Source organism: Halichoerus grypus, chromosome 11 (assembly GCF_964656455.1).
Source record: "Halichoerus grypus chromosome 11, mHalGry1.hap1.1, whole genome shotgun sequence".
Classification (NCBI taxonomy): domain Eukaryota; kingdom Metazoa; phylum Chordata; class Mammalia; order Carnivora; family Phocidae; genus Halichoerus; species Halichoerus grypus.
Window position 1 is genome coordinate 105,859,642 of NC_135722.1, and position 25,451 is coordinate 105,885,092.

The 25,451-nt window shown below is 46.3% G+C and overlaps 1 protein-coding gene across 3 annotated transcripts in view; it reads left to right on the plus strand.

Moving 5' to 3' along the window:
• Positions 1-261: 261 nt before the first annotated feature.
• Positions 262-25,451, plus strand: part of EXPH5 (exophilin 5) — a 70,624-nt gene continuing 45,434 nt past the window's right edge. The window contains exon 1 of one of the 3 annotated variants that reach the window (XM_036076378.2): positions 262-1,457. In XM_036076378.2, the coding sequence (XP_035932271.2) occupies positions 1,144-1,457 (314 nt within the window). In that variant the 5' untranslated portion in view covers positions 262-1,143. Of the gene's footprint in view, positions 1,458-15,767; positions 16,140-25,451 lie in introns of those variants that run through there. The other 2 variants (XM_036076377.2, XM_078059037.1) reach the window with 2 other exon arrangements.

Below are 25,451 nucleotides of genomic sequence, written 5' to 3' on the forward strand. Positions count from 1 at the left end.
CTCATTTCTTTTTTTTTTTTTTTTTTTAAGATTTTATTTATTTATTTGACAGGGAGAGACACAGCAAGAGAGGAAACACAAGCAGGGGGAGCGGGAGAAGCAGGCTTCCTGCGGAGCAGGGAGCCTGATGCAGGGCTCGATCCCAGGACGCTGGGATCATGACCTGAGCCGAAGGCAGACGCTTAACGACTGAGCCACCCAGGTGCCCCACTACAGCTCATTTCTCTGCCCTCGGAATTTGTTAAGTGGCAGGTGGCCCAAATCTGGGCTGTTTGGGACCTCTGTAGCCAGGCACTCCCGCACCCCAGTGCCCCCACTACAATACTTTTTAAAAAGCATATATACGAATACCTTTTGAAACTTCCATCCTATCTCATAAGAATACTTTCTAGGAAAGCTATTTCTGGTGGTTTCAGAGGATTACATTTTGCTTTAGTCAGAGGATTAGGTGTTTGAAAGTGGCACTTGAATTACTTCTCTGAAATTATTAAGAAGATTATCAAATCTTAGAGAAAACTACAAACAGGTGATTTTCATCATCCCTTGTCCCCGGGGCTGTCTTCTCCTAAGATACCATAAACCATCTTGTGGTTTTTAAAAGTTTTTGGTTTTTTCCCCTAAAGCTCGATAATGACTTTTGTAGGAGAATGTGCTGGGGGCCTCTGCGGGATGCGAGGCTTGGCAAAGAACTCATTTCCGGCGATACATTAAATTTAGCCCCTGGGCGGGTCAGGCCATAGTCACCTGTGCATTGAGTTCAGCCCTTCTTGGTCTCTCATTGGGGTAACTCTTGTACCAGATCTAAAGCTCCCACTGCAATTCTCCTTCCCATCGGCTGCTCTTTACTGAAAAGGAGGATTAGCTGTGGATCTCATTCCTTTTCGCTCCTTCCACGAGTCCAGCTGGAGTTGAGGGCAAACAGCAACGGCAAAAGCAAATACTACGTTGGCGCCAACCCTTAAGCTCGGGCCTCATTTAGGTGCCGAAATACTTAGGATTGTTACTTTAACAAGTTTGATAGGCGGCGGCGGAGGAAAGGGGAGGGCGGAGACGAGGCAGGGCCCGCCCCTTTGGAATGCGATTGGTTCCCTCGCTCGGTGGAGCCGTTCATTTTGCATCTCGGTTGGATAGGGGGACAGAAACATGTCATTAAGGTGTCGAAATGAGCCCTGTAGGTGTGGGCCGTTCCCTAAGTTTGTGGTTTCCGATTCTCAAAGGGGCGGACTTCTTATTGGCTATGGGATCAAGTTCCTGAAACTGGTCTTCTATACCTTGAAAAATGTCTTCGTAACAGGAGGCGCCAAGGAGCTTAAGTGTAATTCACACGCAGTAGAGAACATGACGAAGGTTCCTCGGGGGTTTGATTTCAGTTTCTTAAATGACGAAGAAGCCAGGAAGATCCTTCAGGTGCTGGAAAGAAACGAGGAGCTACAGAGGGCAGAGAAGGACAGGATCAGGTACAGAACAAATTCCTTTCTCTTCTCCAGGCGCCTGGCTCCCGCAGGAGCCCCCCCCATCCCCCTGCCCCCCGGGCGCGCGCGGGGGGAGGCGCCGAGCCTTCGCGGAGCACCTGTCGGGGCCTCGGGGCGCGCAGCATCCGCGGGGGGAGCTGCGCTCGGCTGCTCTCCTGAGGACAGTGGGATGCCCGGCGGGCTGGTGCTCTGCGCGCGCGGCATCCCGGACGGGCCAGCCTGCGGGTCTCTGGTCCCTCAGGGCCGTGAGCGAGCCTGCCCTCGCCGTGCTCGCAGGTTCTTTGCAGCATTTCTCTCCGAGTGGGTCCCGCCGAGCTGCCGCGCGCCCCGGCCGGGGACACGTGGGCGGCGGTCGGCCGCAGGGGTCCGGGCTGCGTGGGGGCAGCGCGACGACACGGCGCCGCGCTCAGGTGCCCTGGGGCGGTGGCGGGCCGTGGGCCGGGCGCGCGGGTGAAGTGGGCCGGGGGCGCTGCGCGGGGCGGAATCGTGGCGCGCGCCCACGTGCTTCCTTGCCCGGGTCCTCCAGGCGGTCCGCCGCCCCCAGCACGCCCTCCCGCGGCCCCAGAGACGCCCCCCACCCCACGCTGACCGGCAGCGGCTCCCGGGAGAGATGGCATCTTACTGGCGGCGAAGGGTCCCACCCAAAAGGCCACACAGTTCCAGGAACTTGCCAGCTTGTGTGGAGTGAAGCGGCCTCGGACTGGGACGCGCCGAGTGGCTAGATGGGTGGGTCTCCGTGCGTGGGGTGCTGCCGGGGAGAAGCTGCTGCGAAATTTCACCCCTGACCTTACTCTACAGTGTTACAGGTAGGGATTTAGATACCAGAGACTGATATCGACAGGTAATTGCCTGGGATGTAAATTAACCAGTTTTTCTGCTGGGAAAGTGTGGGGATAGGTCCTGGAATGAATACAAGGACTTGCTCACCAGTTCTAGAAAAGACCCATTCAAGGCCTTCTCCAGTTGACTCTGGAAGGGAATTCGGGGCATCACTCTCAGGCCAAAAAGTTCATCCTTGAGTGGAATTTAGAAAACCATTTTGTTTGTGAGCAACTTCATGGTGATGTCAGTTCTAGGTTTCCACCTCCTTCCAAAGATTCCACTGGCCACCCCCCCCCAAAAAAAACCCAAAAAACTCCAAAGATACTCTTCACATGGGAAAACCCTAGTTGGTCTTCGTAGAAGCAGTTAGAATACACTGGGCCCAAAGCCCTGTCTTCACTCCTCTCCAGCAGATATAGATCTTGTGGGGAGAAACGAATATTTGAAGGGTGAGAATGTGTACTTCACATGATCATACTCTGCTTTTAGAAAAATAGGCTCCATCACTTCCTCACTGTGTGAGCACAGTATGTCCACACCCACACGCATCCACGTGCATGTACCCACACACCCACACCCACACACAGGCACACCCAGCCTTGGGAAGGAGAACTTTAGAATAGTATGTAGTTTGTTTTCAACACATTTTCCAGAAGGACTAAGAAACTGGTGGCTCTCAGTGTGTGTCCTTGGAGGTGTTTGTTGTTTCTAGAGAGATGGGGCTTCTTAAGTGATCCAGTATATATATTTGGGGAAATTGAGGGGAGAGTTAGGAAACAACAGGAGAAAGCTTCCACTTAAGATGTTACTATCAGTGTGGCTTCTCATGAACTTTGGTCCTAGAAATAGTAAGATTATTTAGTTTAATTTTCATTCAAGGGAATTTTGACTTTTTATATCTGAACTGCTGCTTGCCTTGTTGCCTTTCCTCAATAGCAGCTCATGGTGCCCAGGACAGCCGCCTTTGGGGGATCTGGAACTCCACGTAGGGGGCAAGGCCATCGGGCTGGGCCTCAGAAGGAAGGCTGAAACACCCTTTCTGATTGCATGGCACTCGCATTGTAACTGGGACATCAACAGAAAAAGGCATAATGCTAAGACAAGATCAATACTGCTAACGATTTAACTGTTAAAAATAATTACCCCAATAATTTAAAAAATGTCACCATTAAAATATGAAAATAATTTAAGGACAGCGGACACTTGGGCCAAATGCTGAAGGCAATTATTTCTAGTACTTTGTTCCCCGCTGGTTAATTCCTGAATCCCACTCTCAGATACCCATCACTGGATAGCTGTGTCCTGGCATTGGTCTGCGTACCAGCTCGCGTGCATGGGTTTCAGTAGCAGATACTGACATGTGGAGAAGGCCTGAGATAACATGTCAGCTTGGCTGCTGCTGCTCATTTTCTTGGTATGTGTGATCACATTTTCCAGATCAAAAGTCAGAACACGTGACTTCTCATACAAGAGTATTATTTAGGAGACAGTACAACAGGCCTATGTGAGAGACTGGGAGGGCTTTTTCCTACACAGGTTTCCCCCGTTGTCCAAAAATAAAGCATTTCCTATGAAAGCTTCATAAGCCAGCAGGGCAGAAAGGAAAGAAACGATTGCCATGAATTTATGTGGAAAAATTTTCGAGCATCCCCAGGCACCAAAAATAACCTCTCTTAGGCTTTCCTAAAACCTTAGGACGCATCTTGATAAATGATGCACGAAATAAATCAAGATAAAGCACAGATGTTCACAAACAGTTCAAAACCACTGCGGCTTCGGGACGCCTGAGCAGTTCAGCCGGTGGAGCGTCTGACTCTTGATTTCGGCTCAGGGTCTGATCTCAGGGTCATCAGATCGAGCCCCTTGTGAGGCTCGGCAGTCAGCATAGAGTCTGCTTAAGAGTCTCTCTCTCTCCCTCTGCCCCTCCCTCCTGCACTCTCCCTCTCTCTCTCTCTAAATAAATAAGTAAAATCTTTTTTAAAAGTTTAAAAAAAATCATTAAAAAAAAAGCTACTGCGGCTTGGCGCTGAGATGCTGAGTGTGGCTCGTCGGGGAAGGAGCCGGGCAATATACCCCTCTTGCCACTTAGGCTGTGTGCTGCCTCCCTCCCTGCAAAACATGTGCTACACTCTATTGTTGCTTTTTGCCTTTCTTCATAAAAGCAGAAATCCTCTTCGGGTTCCATTTGGTTGGCAAAAACAGGGACTAATGGAGGTCTTTCATAAAAGTGAAGTGGCCTATCGCAAACTTTGGAAAACGGGGTGGGAGGGGGGGAGTACTTGTAATGAGAAACAGTCTCAGGATATCTTGGCTAGGACATTAAGGGACTAAATGGAGGAGTTTGGAAAGTTTTCTGGTTGGGGGACAGCCGAGGAGTTCAGTTAGGTCTATGGTAGGCTTGAAGTGTCTACAAGACAACTAAGAACTACCCTATAGTTAGAAACCTAGAAGGGCTGTGTCATGCAGGGCTGGAGATGCCCAGAGATTGATGTGGGAGTAGTTGAGTTCACCGTGCAAGAGTCAAGAGCCCCACATAAAATGCTCCTGAACACACGGATCTACCCCTGCTCTTCCCGCGCCGGTACCAGACCTTTCCGGCTCCAGCTTACTGGGAAAGTATTTGTATTAAATATTACTATGTTCCTGATATATAAAGACTTTATTCAAATACTGAAGAAAAACACCAAGATTCAAACTGATAAACAGGCAGAAGATAGAAATAAGGTGTTCATACTAGAAGATATCCCAACAGTAAACAAAATGTTACGGGAAAATGTTCACCCTCACAGTAATAAAGAAATGAAAATTGAAGTCTTTAACAGAAAAAAAAAAAACCTGTTGGTGAGGATGGGTGTGAAATGGATAGATTCAGCATGCTGTTAGTGGAATGCAATCCTTTTGGCGAACAATGTGGCGCTCCCTATAAACACATGCCTTACCCTTGATCCAGTCTCCAATTCTTGGATATTTCTCATTAGTGGGAGTCTGAGGTGGGAGCAGATGGCCACACCAGCAATTAGTAAGTGCTGCCTTTTTATGTAATAAAAATAGTAATTATTTTTACTATAATAGTAACAATAATAGTAATTACTGTGATAATGATAGCTAACATTTATCGATCCCCTACTGTGTACTCAGCAGTGTACTAAACATGTTATATGTATTTAATTAATTGTCCCAATAACCTCATTACGTACGCACTTGAATTTCCATTTCATAGAGAAGGAAACACAGCTTAACAAAAGTTGAGTATCTTGTCCAAGTTAAGCAAGAGGGCCAGAATTTAAATCCGGATCTATCTCAAAATGATTTTACGCATCAGCATTGAATAATCCTCACCACTGGTCTCTTGGGTTAAGTAGTGTTGATGGCTTTGTACAGAAGGGAAACTGAAATAGCTCAAGGTGAAGGAACTTGCCCAAGGTCACAGAGATCTTAAGCAACAGAGCTAGAATTTGAACCCAGATCTGTCTGGCTCTAAAACCTATATTCTTTCCACTCTACTGTACTTTTCCCTGAGGAAAAAAAAGAACATATACCTGCAGATATTCATTGCAGTATTACAAAATAGCAAAATAGTGGGAAAATAATAGCAAACTAGTGGCAAGTTTCAAATCTAAGTATCCAATAAAAGCACAGTCCTTATAATGGACAGTTATGGAGATAATTGTATCTTAACCAGTGTGATACTTAAATTTTACATTTTCTGACTACCTTGTTGTCTGACTACCTTGTTGAGTATGGACACCTCAAATTTATCATGAATGCAATTGCGGGAAAATGCATGAGAGGCATTGTTCTGTGAAAAAAGCAGAACACAAAATACCATCTGTGTGTTACTGCAGTTTCTTGAAAATAGGCTAAATAGGCAAAAATCTATGCTTCTCCTTTTGGTGAATCTCTGGGGTCTGACTCCCGGCACGTGGCGAACAGGCGCTGAAAGTTTGCTGGACGGTCGGGGCTTGCTTCTTGCCTGTGCTGGAGCCTGCCTAACGCTGCCGGGATGGGGAGGGGACCCACGGTAGGCTGGGCGGGAATGCTGGGCACAGGCCACCTCCCGAGGCTCTGGGAAGGCCGAGGAGGGCACGGGTCCTGGCTTAGCAGCAGAGACTCCACAGGCAGGCAAGGTGCCTGCCTGGCATAGGCCTCCAGAGAAGATGATGGGGGAGTTCTGCACGGGCCAGAGTCAGAGGCTTCTGCCGTCCTAGCGTCTCTCCTCACTTCTGCCTCTCCTCGTGTTTCCCCAGCGACCCGCTGCCCAGCCTGACGGGATTCCTCCCTCCTCTGAACCCCATAAGGCGCAACAGTCTGTGTTACATTGATCCGGTTCTGTCCTGTGAGTCTGGAATGTGTCCTACAGAAGTACTTTGAGAGCAGTCCAAGAGGTAGAAATTACCACTGAAATTCCAATCTGACATTCCACTTCTTGTGGAAAGGGTTTTCCTGGGGCTGTTGACTTGGGAATGACTTCTCAGACCTTACACAGGCTGTGGTTCTAGCCTCGGTGAGAAAAAATGGCTGAGAGTTTGAGTCACAGTTCATTGGCAGGTGGAAATTTTCCCCATACTTGTCTCACACCTTGGAGGAAATTTTGTGTGTGTGTGTATGTGTACATATATATACACAAATACACACACACACATACATATTTAATACATAAAATGTGAAAAGCATCTTACTTTGTCACAAGTCTTTGAAAAACACAACTACCTACTTATCACCCCGACACCACCCCCAAGCCCACCCACCCCTGTCTCATAAACATAACTGAAATAGAGAGTACCAAGAGATTATATCAACCACTCAGCTCACAGAAGAGATAACAATAAATCAAAACTATTTGTTTTACCTATTGCAGAAAACTTATAAAGTATAAGGCATCACAGCGCCTGATGTAATCAAACTGTAAAATGGCATGTCTAAATTTAGACTGTCTGAGCTCAGTGGCAAGGCGGTGGCCCATCCCAGGGGGAGTGTATATTTCAGAATGGCGGAGTGCCCGTAGCTATGGACGCTGGAGCAACCTGCAGAGATTAAAAGCCGGATACACAGTCTCCTGCCCTAGGCCTTCCACCTGTCCTCTACTCTCCCAGCCAGTGAAGCCTGCCTCTGGCTAACAGAGGGACTTTCAGGAAACACTGGGTTCCTGGTTATGGAATATCTACTATGCGCCAGACACTGGGTTGGCCCAGTAGAAAATAAAACCTAGACTCTGCCCCAGATGGCTTAGGTCTGTGAATGTTCTTGGTTGGTGGTAGGTCCTGTAAGATGAAGTGTTCGTATAAATGTAGCTTGCCCTCCAGCAGCCCTGTGTGGCCTCGGGAAACGGACCACGAGAACCATCTAGAAGTTACAGGAGTGCCGTGTAGGCTTGTGTGTTCTGATCACTTAACAAGGTGTGGGATTCACGTGAATCTCTCAGACGTATGCAGCTTCCAGTAACACCCAATGTAGTGCATTCCTTTAATCCTAGGGGAGATCTTTATCTCACACATCCTCTCCCGTCTAGTGACCGCCGTGGATTGGTCTCCCTGGGCAATACATGTAGAACTACTATCCTATTATACTTTCATACCCCAAGGTTCGGGGACAGTGTTCTTTTTAGGCTGTGTGACATTATAACTCCTGTGCCTTTCCAAGTCTTTCCTATCTGTTTGTTTTTAGCTTCGTCATAATCGATAGAGCAGGTACTTCTGTCTTTTTCAAAAGCTAATCGTAACCACAGTAGTTTAGCCCTTGATCCGTGCTAAACCCTTCATGTGCATTTGCTCATTTAATTCCCACAAAAGCCTGATGAGGGAAGGGATATTTTTTATCTCCTTTCTGCTGAGGAAGCTTAGGCAGGAGAAGGAACCTGGTTGAGGAACTACTGCAGGAAGTACTGGATTTGTGAACTCCATGTGCATTTAATTACTACGCAGCCCATCACAGCACGGAGATGTCTTCCCATTAAAACTCTTATGTCCAGGAAGCCTGGGTGGCTCAGTCGTTAAGCGTCTGCCTTCGGCTCAGGTCATGGTCCCAGGGTCCTGGGATCGAGCCCCGCATCGGGCTCCCTGCTCTGCAGGAAGCCTGCTTCTCCCTCTCCCACTCCCCCTGCTTGTGTTCCCTCTCTCGCTGTGTCTCTCTCTCTCTCAAATAAATAAATAAAATATTAAAAAAAATTTAGAGAACATACAATGCTAGGTTGCCACATGTCCAACTGAAAGTTATTATTAAGGAAAAGGGCATACGGGATGCTAGGGCACCACTAGGAGAATTGGCCATATATAGGTAACATTGCAGGGAACCATTTATGTTTTAGAAAGCATGTGTGCATTCTGGAAGGATCTGGTCCAAACCGTTAACGGTGACTACCTCTTGCACATGATATTTAAAGGGACTCTAACCCTTTTACTATTATTTTATTTCTTATAATCATCATAGGTTAACTAAAAAATGGTGGTGGTTTCTTTTGATAATAAAGAAATACAAAATGTTTAGCTATGTTTTTTAACTGTAAGTATATCTTTTGAAATGAGTTGTTTTTAAAAATGCCTGGATTTTTTCCACCCTCTTCTTTATAATGTTTTATATATATTGTAATGTTAATGTATTCATAGGCCAGTTGCATTCTGTACGTCAGTCTTGAGTTCTATGTGACTGAGGATCGTCTTAGGGATGGAGAGCCTTACACGCCTAGTAGGTGCTCCATTTCTAATTAAATGGACCTTAACTTACATCCGTGAAGGAATACAAAGGAAGGGAAGGAAATATTTGGGGAAACCAAGGACAAAGAAGGTCAGGTTAAGGTTAGTTAGAAAACATGTTTCTCTGTGTTAGCATACTTGAGTCTTAGAACAGAATCAGCTGGCTAAGAGTCCCGCTGACTCAGTTCGGGTCTATTCTTCTGCAGTTAGTTCTTCATAGGTTGTGATATCTGAGAGCTGTAGCCTCACCTCACTCTCCTTCCCAGGAATGTTTCCTTATTGACATTGCCAATGGCCCTATTTAAAGGTAATACTTAAATATCAGCTTGGCATACCACAGGGGCCAGCTTCCTCATCGCACTGTGTGTTAGACTTTCTAATGATGACAGAGGGAATTGGGGCCAGCAGTGACCAAACTCCACACTTCCCAAAGAAAGGTTGTGGTGTTTTATATTTCTATCAAGGCTGCTTTGGGTTCAACTTTGAAATAATGCATTTCGCAGCAGTTGAAGGGGGCAGGGGCCTGTGGGGAGGGGAACCTGGCAACCACAGCTCCATTCTCCAGGTGTGTCCAGAAGTTGTGCTGTGCAGTGTTGGGAGGGGCCGTGCTCCCTCTGAAAGCACCAGGCAAGGGTCTGTTCTGGGGCCCTCTCCTAGTTCTTGGTGGTTCCCTTGGCACATGGGCAGCGTAACTCCAGTCTTCTCATGGTGCTCTCACCATGCACATGTCTGTCTCTCTGTCCAAATTTTCTCCTTTTCGTAAGGACACCAGTCATATTGGATTAGAACACACCCTAATTGGGGCACCTGGGTGGCTCAGTTGTTAAGTGTCTGCCTTCAGCTCAGGTCATGATCCCGGGGTCCTGGGATCCAGCCCCTCATTGGGCTCTCTGCTCAGCAGGAAGCCTGCTTCTCCCTCTCCCACTCCCCCTGCTTGTGTTCCCTCTCTCACTATCTCTCTCTGTCAAATAAATAAATAAATAAATCTTCAAAAAAAAAAAAGAACCCACCCTAATGACTTCATTTTAATTTGAATATCTCTGTAAAGCCCCCATCTCCAAATAAGGTCATATTCTGCGGTACTGGGGGGGGGGGGTTACAACTCTAATATATATTTTTTGGAGGATACAGTGTAACCCATAATAGTAAGGCTGGTTTTGTATTTTGAAATAAATTACTGTGAACCCACTATACAACAGTCTAAAGAAGAAAAGCATGATCACATTGATGCAGAAAAAGCATTTGACAAAGTTGAACATGCATTCATGATAAAAACTCTTTGCAAGAAAGAAATAGAACCTGATGAAAGGCATCTGCCAAAAAATTTATAGCTAACATCATACCTAATGGTGAAACACTGAATGCTTTTCCTCTAAGATCCGGAACAAGGCAAGGATGTATAATCTCACCAGTCTTAATTCAACATCATACTTAAGGTCCTAGCAAGTATCAGCCAAGGTAAAGAAATAAAAGACATACATATGAGAAAGGAAGAAATAAAACTATCCCTATTTGGAGATGATATGATTGTCTACAAAAAAAATCCCCCAAAAACATCTACCAAAAAAGAAAGAAAGAAAGAAAGAAAATCCAGGAACTAAGAAGTAAATTTAGCAAGGTGGTAGGAAACAAGATCAACATACAAAATTCTACTGAGTTTCCATATAGTAGGAAGGAATGATTAGAAAAGCATCCCAGCCAATTCCTCCTCAAGTCTCATTGACCAGAACCAGATCATAAGGCCACCCTCGCTGCAAGGGAATTGGGAAATCAAGAAATGGGATTCAGATGTTAGGCTTAGACCAATCGTGATCCCTCCCCCAAAACTGAACACTTTGCTGCCCACAGCGAAACTAGAAAGGAGAGTAACTGGGGGGAATAGATTCTAGAAGGCAACCAACACTGTCTAACATAGAATCTCAGTGTGGTTTTTTTCTTACTTATTTATATGTTTCTCTATTAAGGAAATTGACTTTTGTCCTATTTATTACAATATATTTCCCAGTTTTCAGTTTGCACTTAACTTCTATTTATCTGAAAGCAGCAGAAATTTTTTTCCATTAAAAAAATCATTTCTTATGATTTATGTATGTATTTGAGAGGGAGAGAGCATGAGAGGGAGGGAGAATCTCAAGTAGACTGCATGCTGAGCATGGAATCTGATGTGGGGCTCAATCTCACAACCGTGAGATCATGACCTGAGTCAAAATCAAGAGTCGGATGCTTAACCAACTGAGCCCCCCAGGCGCCCCTCCATTTTTATATAACAAAATGTACCCAGTTTTTAAAAATTTTCTTTTTAAGATTAGAAAGTTCTCCCATCTAGAGATTAGGTCAATATCCACCTCTACCTTTTCAAATCTTTTTTAAAAACTAACTTTTTTAATGATCCAATATATATTTTATTTTTAAAGTAGGATAATCATATGAATTGATTTTTTCCCCCCAAATGGCTAGCAAATTGTCCCGGTACCATTTATCTCCTTCTGCTTCTAAGGCCTGTGATTATTCCTTTTAGCAAGAGGACCAGGGAACAAACAAGCAGTAACAGCAACAGAGTGCTGGTGAGGCGAATGCTACAACAGCCCCTATCACGACACTAAGAAGGAAGTTGGAGGGAAAAGCCTTTTGTACAGAGAAGTGTGATTTAGCACATATATCAGTATGCGTAGATGATGGGTCATGTTTCACTTCCTTCGTCTTCCCATTTCCTATGCCAGGTGGCCAGCCCAACCCAGGGTAGACCATTCATCCTGAGATCTACATCACGTGACCTGGTTGTCTTTTTTTTTTTTTAAGATTTTATTTATTTATTTGTCAGAGAGAGAGAGAGCGCACAGGCAGGGGGAGTGGGAGAGGGAGAAGCAGGCTTCCCGCCGAGCAGGGCGCCTGATGTGGGACTTGATCCCAGGACCCCGGGGTCATGACCTGAGCCAAAAGCAGATGTTTAACCAACTGAGCCATCCAGGCATCCCCTGGTTGTCTCTTACATCTGGTTCTTTTGATAGTCAAACCAATACCCTGTTAGGGTGCCATAGGGTTTTCATTTATCACAAAATTAATTTGCTTTAAAAATTAATCACATGGATAAGTGATTAAAGGGATTACTAGACAAACGAGCAAACAAAATTAAAACCTCACATGGTGTGAATTTAATGTTTGCTGCTCTCAGGGGAGCTGGTAAAGCTCTTTAGGAGATCACTGTCTGCACATCAATCAGGGTCCCACCAGGAAAACAGAAACTACACCTTATTTAAAATAGAATATAGTGCAGTGAATTGGTTCCGTGGTGAAGGAAAGAGGCGGAGAAACCCATCAGGGGACGATGACCGACTGCCCTGGGGTCCGGCATCCAATCTACAGCACCTCCTGGGGGGAAGTGTAGCGCCGGGGACTGGCCCCAGCAGGAAGCCTGGAGGCAGTGTTGTGCTGGTAACTGGCTCCCCTGCAGTTGTAGGGGACTTCACCTGTAGCATTGACCAACTTCAAGCTAGCAATAGTTTAACAACCAGCTTGCAAAATCCCTGAGCATCTGCCATCTGCCCTTGTGAGCCAGTCCAAGCCAGCTCCGGTTCACCACTGGTTGGAGAGGAAAAGGGAGCAGGTGGTGTTACCCAAGCCTCGGCTAGGATCCCCCAAGAGAAACTGCAACCAAGCGTGGCAGGCCTGTCTGGGGATTTGAAGACGTGGGGGAGGCACTCACTTCCAGAAGTTTTGCACGAGGCAGAGGGCGGAGGAGAATACCCCGCCTTTTTCCTTCTCGCCCTCTAGCCTCCTGCAAGTGTCTGGCTGAAGCCAGCTGGAAGCAGCTGACAGTAGTTAGAGCCTGGAGATGAAGCTTGCAGAGGTCATCCCCCAGAGCAGGGGAGGACAGTTCCTTGCTCTTTTCTCTCCCATTCCTGTTGTCCTCTTCTGCCGTCCTGTGGGGCCTGCATTTTCTCACTGCCCAGGCTTACATTGCTAAAGCTTTGCTTCCTGCCAGATGATTCTTAGGCATTTTCCTTCCCGTTATCCTGGACTACTGTCCATGCCCATTCTGTGTTCTTTTACAGTTTCTTGGCTTCTGCACCTTTGGGGAGTTGCCCTCTTCTGCTCCCTGACTTTCTGGGTGTTCTTCCTCGGCCCTGCTCAGTCTCCATCACGCTCCGACTCAGGGTCTTTGGGTAGAAAGGAAGGGTGTCACTCAGGGCACATAAGGTAGAATGGGCTTTGCAGAAAGGTTACACGTGGACTGAAACTGGAATTTGAAGGACTCAGGGATCCAAGACGCCTCCAGGGACGGGCCACATGCTCTGCTCCCATGTCACAGCCCACACTTTCTTCTTCCCAGGCTTCTTCGACTGACTGCTGCTTTTCACATTCTCTGGTCCAGATCCTCGCGCTCCGGACCTGCATGCCGGGTCACCTGACGCATCTCTGGCCAGCCTGTAGACCGACTGCCCTGGGGTCCGGCATCCAATCTGCAGCACTTCCTGGGGGAAAGTGTAGCGCCGGGGTCCTGAGCAGGGGCCGCAGACCTTCTAGCTCGGCCACAGGTGATATCATGTGGGTGTGGCAGGTGCTGAGGAGGGCCTTGCACTTCCTTTTCTATGTGCCCACCTGGGCACCAGGATACTTGCTCTCCTCTTGGCTTCTGTGATGACAGGTCTTGGCCTGCAGGCTCCGCTAAGACAGAGGTTCTCAAACCTGGCCAAAATGACAGCTACCTGGGGAACTCTTCCAACTACCAAGGCCAGGCCCCACCCTGACATTCTGGCTTACTTGGTCTGCAATCAGGCTGGGCACGGGTATTGTTTACAGCTCCTTAGATGACTCTAATGTGCAGTAAGGGATCCGGGCCTGACAGCCCGGGCATTGGGCCCTGACTCTGCCTGGCACGCACATCTTTCCTACACTCCTCTCCATTGCACAAGTTGAGGGAGTGTTGATTTTCAGGAAACGCTGTGGTTTGGGAGGGGAAGGCCTGGAGTCCTAGCAGAGGACAATTGAGAGGGCTGTGCCCGACGCAGACTTAATAAATCTTGTTTCTAGTGCTTTCCCACTTTAAAATTGCTTGGTAGGATCAAAGGGACCTTCTGTCCCTGGAGCTGTTGAGTCTGGCAATGGGAAGAATTGCTTTTTACTTTTTGTTGTTTTGTTTTGTTTTACTGCCCACTAAGTGTGGGTTGCACACAAACACGAGTGTTGTAATATCCACAAGCAGCTTCGATCCGGTTCTTGTGAACCTGCTCCGGTGCTCTAGTCACAGGCTCTTCACATCGGCTCCTGGGTGGTCGTGTTCAGGGTGAGGAAGTAGGAAAGAACAGCCAGAGAAGGCAACGTGGAAGCCCGAAGAGTTCTGGAAGGGAAAAGCACCCTGGTTTCAGTACAAATTGGCCAAAAGTGAGAGCAAGGTGTTACGTACCTCTCTGTGCCGATTCTGTGATTATTCAGGAATACTTGACTTAAATATACGCCGCGCTTTAAAGCCTACCGTGTTCACCTGAGCCCCTTAAATGTCCTTTAAAGTAGAAAAAACAAATATGATTATCTCTATTCTCCCCAGACATTATTATCCTTATTTCTCTCTTTTCTCAAAGTGTCTCAAGACCAGAGCAATGTCCAGGGGTGGGCGTGGGCCTAGAACGTGGGACTCCGACCGTCCCCGAAGGTACTTGTGTGGTGTGTTCTGTGGCTCCGTGGCTGTGTGACCCCCACACAGGACGACGGAGGTGGGTGGAAAAGCGGAGCTTCCAAGGGCAGTTAATACGTTAGCTTGTAGGGAGTTAAATAGCAGTTGAGAGAACAAGTGAGCAGAGATCATAGCAGCGGCAGAGTGGGGGTCAGATGGAGGGCCCCCATGGTCTCCGTCCGCCCCACCCCTGCAGCCGCACCAAGCACGCTCGCTGGCCACAGGAGGCCCAAGAACGTCCTGGGGGTGCTGATGAGGCACGGAGTCCAGTGACTGAGGCCAGGGGCCTCTGGAGACAGACTCGTCAGACGCTCCCAGATGGCCTGAGGACCACCTCTATGTGGGTCTGTATGAAGTCCCCTAAACAGCCAGCGTTTTTATTTAAATCGTGTCATTGTTCAGATGGTGACCCAGGTTTTTCTTTTCATTTTTGGGCTTTTAAACTGCAGAACTTTTAACAGCCTATTTAAGGAAAAAAAAAAGGCTGTCGTGTATTTTGCATGTGGTTTTCTTCCTTTCTTCCAGATCCCAGCAAGGTATATAAAAATGACTCTTTGGACTTGTGCCTATTTGAGGGTAGGTCTCAGTTGCTGGCTGAATTACTGTGCATTTGCACGTGGGCTTGCACTTCACGGCTTCCAGTCAGGATGAAGGTCAGGATGAGCAGAGACTCCTCCTCCTAGTGGGCAAAGCGCTGACAATGGCCTTCCCCGTGGGGGGAGGGGGCAAGTCAGGGAGGCTCCAGCCACCCTCCCATTCTCTCTCATCTGCTTCCTGGTGCCTCTTCCTCCCTAAGGACATCATTTTCTTCCCCTGTTCTCAGGAACTCCCTGCATCCCATCAAAACGCATCCTTATTTGTAGGTTATGATAGGACCAGCCCCACAGGAGACATCTGGAAGGCCCATAAATTAGGTCATGTCTGTCCACAGCTGTTTAATTGCCTTGCCCCTGCCATTTAGGCAAAATTCTTTAAAAGGTGTATGAGTAACATATTCCCTCCAGGGTAGCTGTCTCCACCTTCAAAGCCACACCGGTTCTGCTGGGCTCTGACTCCGGACTCTGGCCCAACTGTTCTTCGTTTCCTCCATGTGACAATTTTTCACAACTTGTTCAGGGCCTTACAGATCCTTGAAGAGAGTTCATGGGAATACAAAGAAACACAAATGTAACTTTTTAGTATAAACATTTTGCATGTGTCTAAGATCTGACCAACAAGTGTAAATGGCACAATTTCCAAGCAATGCTTGGAGCAATGATAGCTTTAGCATTAAAGTGATAAAAATGCTTTTCTGTTCTCAGCTCATCTGAGCTTCATCTCTGAGGTGCTCTGGGCCACTTACAGGTGGGAGCCCTAAAGACGGAAGCTTCTACACCTCCAGGGGCCTGGGTCTCCTGGGGAGGTGGCCAGGTCCCCCCTTCTCTTGCGGCATGGGTCTGCCTGCCTTCGTGGGACGTGGTAGTCAGCAGGACTCTTTTATAGCAGGTGGGTCAGCTGTCAACAGTAAGTGGCAGTAACACCACAGTTTCTCGTCTTCCTGCTGGAGCGGCCGGCTGTGATGAGCTCCCCCGCTTGTAGCATGAAGGCATCTGTCTTTGGAGCCTGTCGCTGTCTCAGGACCCTTCTCGCATGCCTCACAGCTTTGGGGGGGTGTTGCTCAGAGGCTGGGTACCTCTGTGTTCCTCTGTAGGGTGAGAGCCCCGTAAGAGAGATTTTTTCCCCCATATCATGGGTTCAACAACACTTCTGTTGAGCGGCGCTCATTTATTTAGCAGATACACGCGAGATCCTATTATGAACCTAGTACTGGAAACACAAAATGCTGTCCATAGTCTCTCAGTCCTCAGCGAGGGAGAAGCATTTAAAAACAGCGTATTTACTGTACCATGGCAGACAATAAGCCAGCTATGCACAGGGATGCATCTGTCAGTTCACCCCAGGTGAAGTCTCGGGGAGGACTTTGCTGGAGGAGGTGAGGTCCGAATTGAGTCTTGAATGGGGTGTGGGGTGAATAGAAGTGGGAAGGGCATCCTGGATGGGGCAGACAGCACTAGGGAAGGTGTGGAGATGGGGAGGAGGCTGGGGAGTCGCAGGCATCAGCAGTGGGGGCATCACTAGAACGCAAAGTGAGAGCCTGTGACCGGTAGGAGGGCTGGCTACAAACGGGAGCCCCTGCGGAGCCCCTGGGATGTCTGGAGCAGCAGAGTGACACCTCTGGGGGATTAGGAGAGATTAGGAGGCCCTGACTAAGGATGAGGAGAAGGGGAGAGGCTCAGGAAGTATTTGGAAAGTTAAATTAGCAAGACTTGGGGCTGACTGGCTAGAGAAGGGGAAGGGGAGCTCATAGGAACCCAGGTTTCTGGCTTTCAGTAGCTTTTGGCATTTGACCACCATTCACACTGAAACTGGTAGATTCAGGTGGACTCTACGCTCGGAGAGTCCAGGGGAGGTGATATATCTGAATACCAATGGCCAACAGTTCCTCCACCAGCTCTGAAACATGGAGATGCTTTATCTCATGAGGTACTTTGTCTCAGCACTGAAGGTCGGGTGTTAGGCCTGTGACCGGGATGGGAGGTGAAGGGAGAAGTGGGCAGAATTCAGAGCCGAGTTCTAGCAAGGGAGCCTGGCACACGTTCGATGGCTCCAGATGGCCCGGGAAAGGACTTCAGCGTCGAAGCTGCCAACAGCCACCTGGCAGGTGAGGAGGGACTGACTGGCCCCCAGGAGCCAGCGCCCAGGCAAGCGGAGGCGAACAGCCGGCCACACAGCAGGTGCCCGGCAGCCAGAGGACAGCGCAGGTGCTTTCATTTCCTGCCTGTCAGCTTTGCACTTCTGTCGGGAGCTTTGGTGCTCTCCCTCCCATTCTAAGCAGAAAGAATTAAGGCTGACTGATAATTGAAATACCCTCCTCCCCTCCAAAAAAAGAAAAAAACAAACAAACAAAAAGAACCCAAGACACTTCAAGTGGCTGTTTCCCTTGGTGAAGTAGCAGCAAGGTGATTTTCGGCAGTACCCGTCTCTTCGTGCGGGGTCAGCAGACGTGTAGTTCAGCTTCAGCAAGTGGGGAGTCCCCTGTCTTCACTGTGCCCTCTCCACCAGCCCAGGGCACTGGGGATCTTGGTTTCAAAGCTTGTCCAAAGTCACGAAGAGAGAGATAAAGCCATCATTCTACCTTGCGCTGCCCAGCACTGACCAGGTAAGCTGCTGTATGCCAGGATGAAGCCCCGGCAGGTCATTTGGCCCTGGTATTCCAGAATGTGCTAGAATATATTGAACGTACATCTCTAGGTTCAAAGCAGCGAGGCTGAGAATGGTATCATCAACGGGCATGGCGAGAAAGGAAAGAGATGACCCTTTCCAAGTTTATCGTGATGGGAGTTTACTCAAATAAATCCCAGCATCTTTGGGGATCAAGATTAGTGATATTTCCATTTCATTCAAATAAGAGATACTTGACAGTATTTTGAGGACCTACTACTTATATGATTTATGCAGTCTGCTATGGTAAATGCAAAATGTAGAACCCAAGAAATTGATAATCTCTTTGGGCAGACAGAGCATGAAAATTTAAATACTATGCTGCACATGACGAAGTACCTCATGGGTGGTCCAGACAGTAGGATTTGGGAGTGAGAGAAGATGGGTGGGAGCTGAAATGATGAGGAGAGCGTTCACAAAGAGACTGGCCTTGGACTGGTTAGAGGTGGATGGGGAGAGGGACTCCCAATTATGGCTTGTTAATGCCTCCATTGTTCCAGTTCTATGTAACACACTATGTGAACTTTAATTAGCAGTTAGACACAAATCTTCATTTCAGAAAGGCCGTTTCAATATTGGGAACTAAAGTCCTAAAGAATAGGGGTAGTGTTTGTTTATTGTGGGTAACTGCTGGCTTGCAAGGGTGTTCCTCACCCCTGCACTCTTCCCTTTCCCTCCCCAGGTATCTATTCACCTTCAGTTACTTCTGCTATGTGTTCACTAATTTTTTTTAGCAGAAATTGCTGAAAATAATTTTTTAAACTGCACGTGGAGAATGAGATTTAGGTTAACCATTTACTTATTATTATTATTATTCTGAATGATAACTAGAGAAGCACAAAATCATTTCTGATAAAATACAAATTAATTATGTGCTAAAGGGTTATGTGGTGCCTTTCTCCCTATCTCTAGCTTTTAGGTGAATCTGCTGAATCAGGGAGCAGCCACCCAGTGGGTTGGTTTGAGTGACAGGCATGAGGCCACAAAAAGAAATCTTTAACTTCCCCTCCAAGCCCTGTTCTTTATATGAGAGCATAAGAAGCCTCTGGAAGACTTGCATGGTCTGAGTATTGAACCTTCTCCTGTGTGTTTCTAACAAGGAATTGAGAGAATTTCAGAGTTTCTGAGATTCTCATTCATAGCTCAATGACATAGGACAGTATTAATATAGAAAATATTAATAGATAATGATTGACCTCCATGAGTAAGCTTGGACGATTTCTCTTGATGCAAGGCCAACAAATAAAAACTTCTTTGAACACTGAAACAAAATAAAAACAAGCAAAACCTACTCCTTCACTCCTACACTCCTATTCTACTTCCTTTCCTCAGATTACTCTCTGTGAATGATGGTCTTCAACAATACCCCCTTCCTACACACACACACACACACACACACACACACACACACAATCTATTTTCCAAATCATTTGATCATTCACTGAAGAAAGAGCATCACTCACAAGGAACAGTGGCAGATTCAGACTCTGCCCTAATGGGGCTTATACTCCAGTATACTCCAGTATATTTCCATCTTTCCTCTAAGACCCATCTTTCTTTTTCTTTTTTTTAAGATTTTATTTATTTATTTGACAGAGAGAGACACAGTGAGAGAGGGAACACAAGCAGGGGGAGTGGGAGAGGGAGAAGCAGACTTCCCGCTGAGCAGGGAGCCAAACGTGGGGCTCGATCCCAGGACCCCGGGATCATGACCCGAGCTGAAGGCAGACGCTTAACCAACTGAGCCTCCCAGGCGTCCCAACTGTTTTTCTTTTAAGGATCTAACATGTCCTGTGTTACAACACGGCTCTTTTGTATATCTTTTCCCGGTGTTAGAGCTTACATTTCCTAGTGTATTCCCAGCGTCTTTACAAATGTAAATGCTCATTGTAGTTGAATTGAATTCATTTTATTTTTCGCTCAAAAAACATTTTTCAATCCTTTAGTGAAGTGCCAGCCCTGAGCTAGATCATGGGACCAAGAATAAGTAAGGAAGGGCAAAGCAAGCAGAAGAGCAACTTGGGGAAAGGCCAGAGAATATGGCCAAGAGTTGGAAAGGTTGGCACCTGGGACTAAGTGAGGGGACGATGGGAAACAAGTCTACACGGGTAAACAGGGGGTCTGGTCATGAAGAACTGCGTTGTACAGATGAGGACAATGAGACCCATAGATGTTACTTGATCAGCCCAAGTAACAAATTGATCAGAACCCAGCATCTGACCGACCCTACCATCCACCCTCACACATGCTCAGATGTGTGGGATGGGAAAAAGATGAAGATAGCGCTAGAGAACGTCTATATGACAATAGTGTCTGTGTCCTGGGGCCACATTGTACCTCTCTTTGTATTTACCACCACAACCTGAATAGAGGCAAGAGTAACAGGAGGCAAACAACCAAGAAAATTCAGTTACCCGTTCTGACATCCTTTTGGTCCTTTGCCTTGAGCTTCAAAAAACTGATATTTTCAATGACACTAGGATTAAAATAACAAGCAAAGGTGTTGAGCAGAGAAGTCATAAAAAAACACGTGTGCAATTAACAAATGAAATAATAGTCAACCTCTCCAGTAACTGGATATTTTTTAATGAAAAAAAAAAACCTTTTTATTGTGCTTATTAGATATCAGATCATCAAAGATTAATAAGAACAATAATAAGTCATGTTGGCAAGGGTATGGGGAAACTGGCCCTCATATGGGATCTGCTGGTTGGAGAAAAATTTGGCATAACTTTTCTCCAGTGCAATTTGGTGATATATTTCATAAGTCATTAAAACATGTACGTCCTTTGGCTCAGCAATCCACCTCAAGGAAATTTATCCTAAGGAATTAACCATGAATGCTAGGTTTGAATTATGTGCATTTCAACATTATGGTTGTGAAAAATGAAAACTAGAGACATCTGGGTGGCTCAGTCGGTTAAGTGTCTGCCTTTGGCTCAGGTCATGATCCTGGGGTCCTGGGATGGAGTCCGGCATCGGGCTCCTTGCTCAGTGGGGAGCCTGCTTCTCCCTCTGCCTGCCAATCCCTCTGCTTGTGCTCTCTCTCTCTCTGTATCTCTCTGACAAATAAAGAAATAAAATCTTAAAAAAAAAAGCAATTCCTATATCCAACAATAAGGGACTAGGTACATATACTATGGAACAGAGATACAATAAGAAAATATTGATGTAGCGCAGCATTCTTAATATAATGCTAAGTGGGAATTATTGACTACAAAACAGTATTTATAGTGTAAAGGCATTTTTTAAAAAAACACATACACATGTACGTGGCATGCTGGGCAAGCCCGACCCCTGGGATATATTATCAGAAAGCATCTGTAGTTTGGCCCTTTTAATGCCCCTGGATAAAAATGTGAGTAGTCCCATGATTTTTCTGCTCACTGTTAGGTAACAGAAATCCTTTGGCCGCTTGAAGACACAAAACACAGTCTCAATTCGATATATAGTGATTAGACTATCTGGTCCCTGATTAAGTCTGACCTCATTCAGAGCAGTGGCCCATTCCCCCTGGCACACCCACAGCGAGAAGCTTGTAACAGTGAGGAGGGATTTGATCCTCCCTGCCCACCTCCCACCAAAGCCCCTACCTCTCCATCCCCTTGATGAAGTGGAGGGTGGATGGGCCGAGAGGTAGAAGTTTGGGTGGGGGTACGGGGGGATGGATGCTGAAAGCTCTCGCTTGACTGGGAGGGCTGTGGGATGGCTTCCACACTCTCTGGGTTGGACAGATGTTTACAATTGCCTCTTGTCTCACATGCTCCTGGGGGCTTTTAGGTTCTGTTCTCCTGCAGCTTCCTTGATGATAGGGTGTGCTGTCCCGCTCTCTGCCAACCTCGCTGTGTCCCTAGGAGCCCAGTGATTCACCCACAGCCTCTTTCCACTAAGGTGTTTTTCCCTCATGAGCTAGCTCTAGTGGATATGAACTAAGAGAGCCCCACGCCTCCTCAGCCTCTTCGGGGGCTCGTGTCTTGTCCATGGGACACACACACAGCATTTCTGCCTGGAAACCCCGGAAGTGAGGACTGATTGCCTGCTGAGCAACCTCCCTTCAGCCTCCCTTTACTCTGAGCTGGCTAGCACCAGCTTCTCCAGCTTACTTACTCTTCTTGCACAGGAGTTGGACACCAGGCAGCCCTTCCCCCAGATTCTAAGCGACCTAGATGGAGGTCTTCTGGTGGCGCTGTTGACGCCCCTCTCTCTAAACTCCTCCGTCTGCCTCCACTCTTCTGACCCAGTGTGGGTAAGGGGCCTTGTAACCTTAACAACAGGTCTTTGGATTTTTTTTTTTTTAATTTTTTGGTCAGAACACAACATGAGCTCTACCCTCTTAACAGAATTTTCAGTGCATAATAAAGTGTTTTTATCTATTGGCGCAATGTTACTCAGCAGATCTGTAGAACTTACTCATTTATGCAGAACTGGAATTTTATATTTGTTGATTAGCAACTCCGCATTTCCTCCTCCCCCTAGTCCCTTACTACCACCATTCTATTCTTTGCTTCTGTGAGTTTAATTGTATTAGAAACGTCAGATAAGTGGAATCATTCAATATTTGTCCTTATATGTCTGGCTCATTTCACTCAGCATAATGCCGTCATGGTTCACCCTGTTGTCACATTTGCAGACTTCCCTTCTTTTTAAAGGCTGCATAATATTCCATTTTATGTTTATACCACATTTAAAAAATCCATTTGCTGATGGACATTTAGATTCTTTCTACGTCTTTGCCATTGTGAATAATATTGCTATGAACATGGGAGGCACAGATTTCTCTTGACCTAGTGTTTTCATTTCCTTCTGATGTATTCCCAGGAATAGAATTGCTGGATCATATGGTAGTTCTGTTTTATTTTTTGAAGAACGTCCATACTCTTTTCCACAGTGGCTGCACCATTTTGCGTTGCCATCAACAGCATACTAAAGGATTCCAATTTCTTCAGCCCTGCCAACATTTTTCTTTGGTTTTTTGTTTTTTGTTTTTTTCCATAATAGCCATTCTAACAGGTATGAGGTGATATCTCATTGTGGTTTTGATTTGCATATTCCTGATGATTATTGATTTTGAGGATCTTTTCATATATCTCTTGGCCATTTGTATGCTTTCTTTGAAGAAATATCTATTCAAGTCCCTAGTCCATTTTTTTAAAAAAGATTTATTTATTTATTTGAGAAAGAGGGAGAGCATGAGAAGGAGTGGGGGGAGGGGCAGAGGGATAGAATCCCCAAGGGACTCTGCGCTGAGCATGGAGCCAGACAGAGGGCTCGATCCCACAACCCATGAGATCATGACCTGAGCTGAAACCAAGAGCCAGACCCTCAACCGACTAAACCACCCAGGCACCCCCCTCACCCATTTTTAAATCAAGTTATTAGTTTTTTGCTATTGAATTCTAAGAGTTACTTATATATTTTGGAAATTAACCCTTTATCAGAGATGCAGTTTGAACATATTTTGTCCTGTCCCATGGGTTGCCTTTCACTCTAATGATTGTTCCTTTGCTGTGCAGAAGATTTTTAGTTTGATATAGTCCCACTTGTCTATTTTTGCCTGTGCTTTTGGGTCATATCCATGAAATCACACCACACTTTCTAATTTCAAAATATACTACAAAGCTATAGTAATTAAAGTATTTACTATTTATAGTAAATAAAACAAAGCTATAGTAATTAAAATTATAGTAATTAAAACAGTATGGTACTGGCATAAAGATAGATATATAGGCCAGTAGGACAGAGTAAAAAGCCCAGAAATAAATTTATACATATATGTCAGCTGACTTTTGATGAGGGTGCGAAGAATACACAATAGAGAAAGGATAGTCTCTTCAACAAATGGTGTTGGGAAAACTGGACAACAACATGCAGAAGAATGAAATTGGACCCTTATCTTACACCACACATAAAAATCAACTCAAAAGGGCTCAAAGACTTACACATATGACTGGAAACTATAAAACCAGAAGAAAACATACGGCAAAGAACTTTGGCTTTTTTGTTTTGTTTTATTTTATTTTTTTAAAGACTTATTTATTTATTTGAGAGAGAGCAGATGAGCAGGGGTAGGAATAGAGGGAGAGAGAGACTCTCAAGCAGACTCCCTGCTGAGCATGGAGCCCAATGCGGGGCTCAGTCTCACAAACCTGAGATGGTGATTTGAGCCGAAATCAAGAGTTGGATGCTCAACTGACTGAGTCACCCAGGTGCCCCTTTGTTTGTTTTAATAATCCTACAATCAAGTTCTGCTGACTGATCTTCTCACAATTCACTTGGATATGTGGAATCTCTTGCTTTCATGCCCCAGCTAAACCTGGGACAGGCTGGCTCCCAATGTAACATCCTGTTGTCCCTGCTTTAAAATGCTGGGCGGACACAGGCACACATAGCAGTGTCTCTGGTTGTGAGGATTATGAGTGGCTTTTATTTACTTTAAACTTTTCCAAGTCTTCTTTGTTGAGTGTAATTTTACTTTAATAATTATAAAAAAGAAAGAACTTAAAACTTGTATAATGGCAGGCACCTGGGTGGCTCAGTCAGTTGGGCATCTGCCTTCAGCTTGGGTCGTGGTCCTGGGGTCTCAGGATCGAGTCCCACCTGGGACTCCCTGCTCAGCGGGGAGTCTGCTTCTCCCTCTGCCTCTCACCCCACTCTCATGCTCTCTCTCTCTCAGTCTCTCTCAAATAAAAAAAAGATAATATAAAATCTTAAAAATCGTATAATGGCAAATCAAAGTCTATTTTATTGACATTTAGGATTTCCTGTCTCGACACTGAAGAATTCCCTTGTGAGCAGATTCCTACTTGTTGACTGTGGCGGGCTGTCTTAGTTATGCTCTTGCAGGTGACAAGGATCATACGCTGGTTTACCTCGGTGGATGGGTGGCACTTGACTGCAAGTCTATGACGGGGCAGTAAGGAAACGCAAGGAACAGCCTCACCCCGCACAGCCAGTCTTTGGAAATGGGGAGGTTGGTCAGAACAGAGCAGCATCCTGGCACGGTCCCCAGGGCTGGTAATCGGCCGGACTGTGGCTCAGCCTCCCTGTCTGCTTCTCCCGGTTCACTTCCAGTGCCACAGCGGAGTTTCTTTTTGCCACTTTCCTCTCTGTCCCATGGCTTCAGCCTGTTCACGACTCTGTTGCCTCGTGGCTTCTACGTACGGTGCCCTGTAATACCTCCCCACGGTGCAACTCTCAAACTCAATGTGACTTGAGTTTTTCTTCCGTGTCATCATGATTTCAAGACATGTTAGGAGGAAGCACATGATTGAGTTATTAATCACTGCCCAAAATAGAGCACATCAGCTGGGCAGCATTCCTTCTCTTGTTTAGCTTTTAGGTCAAGTGAATTCCTGGTTCGGTTGATTAGGACCAGGAATGTGAAAAATTTTGGATCATATGACCCAAAACACGACTCCCCATGCCCCCTTATCTATGAATGGAACAGGCTCCCAACACTTCCTGGGCTGCTTGTAAGCATGGCCCATGGCTCTCAGACAGAAAAACCACCATGCTTAATTCATTACTGTTGAGTCC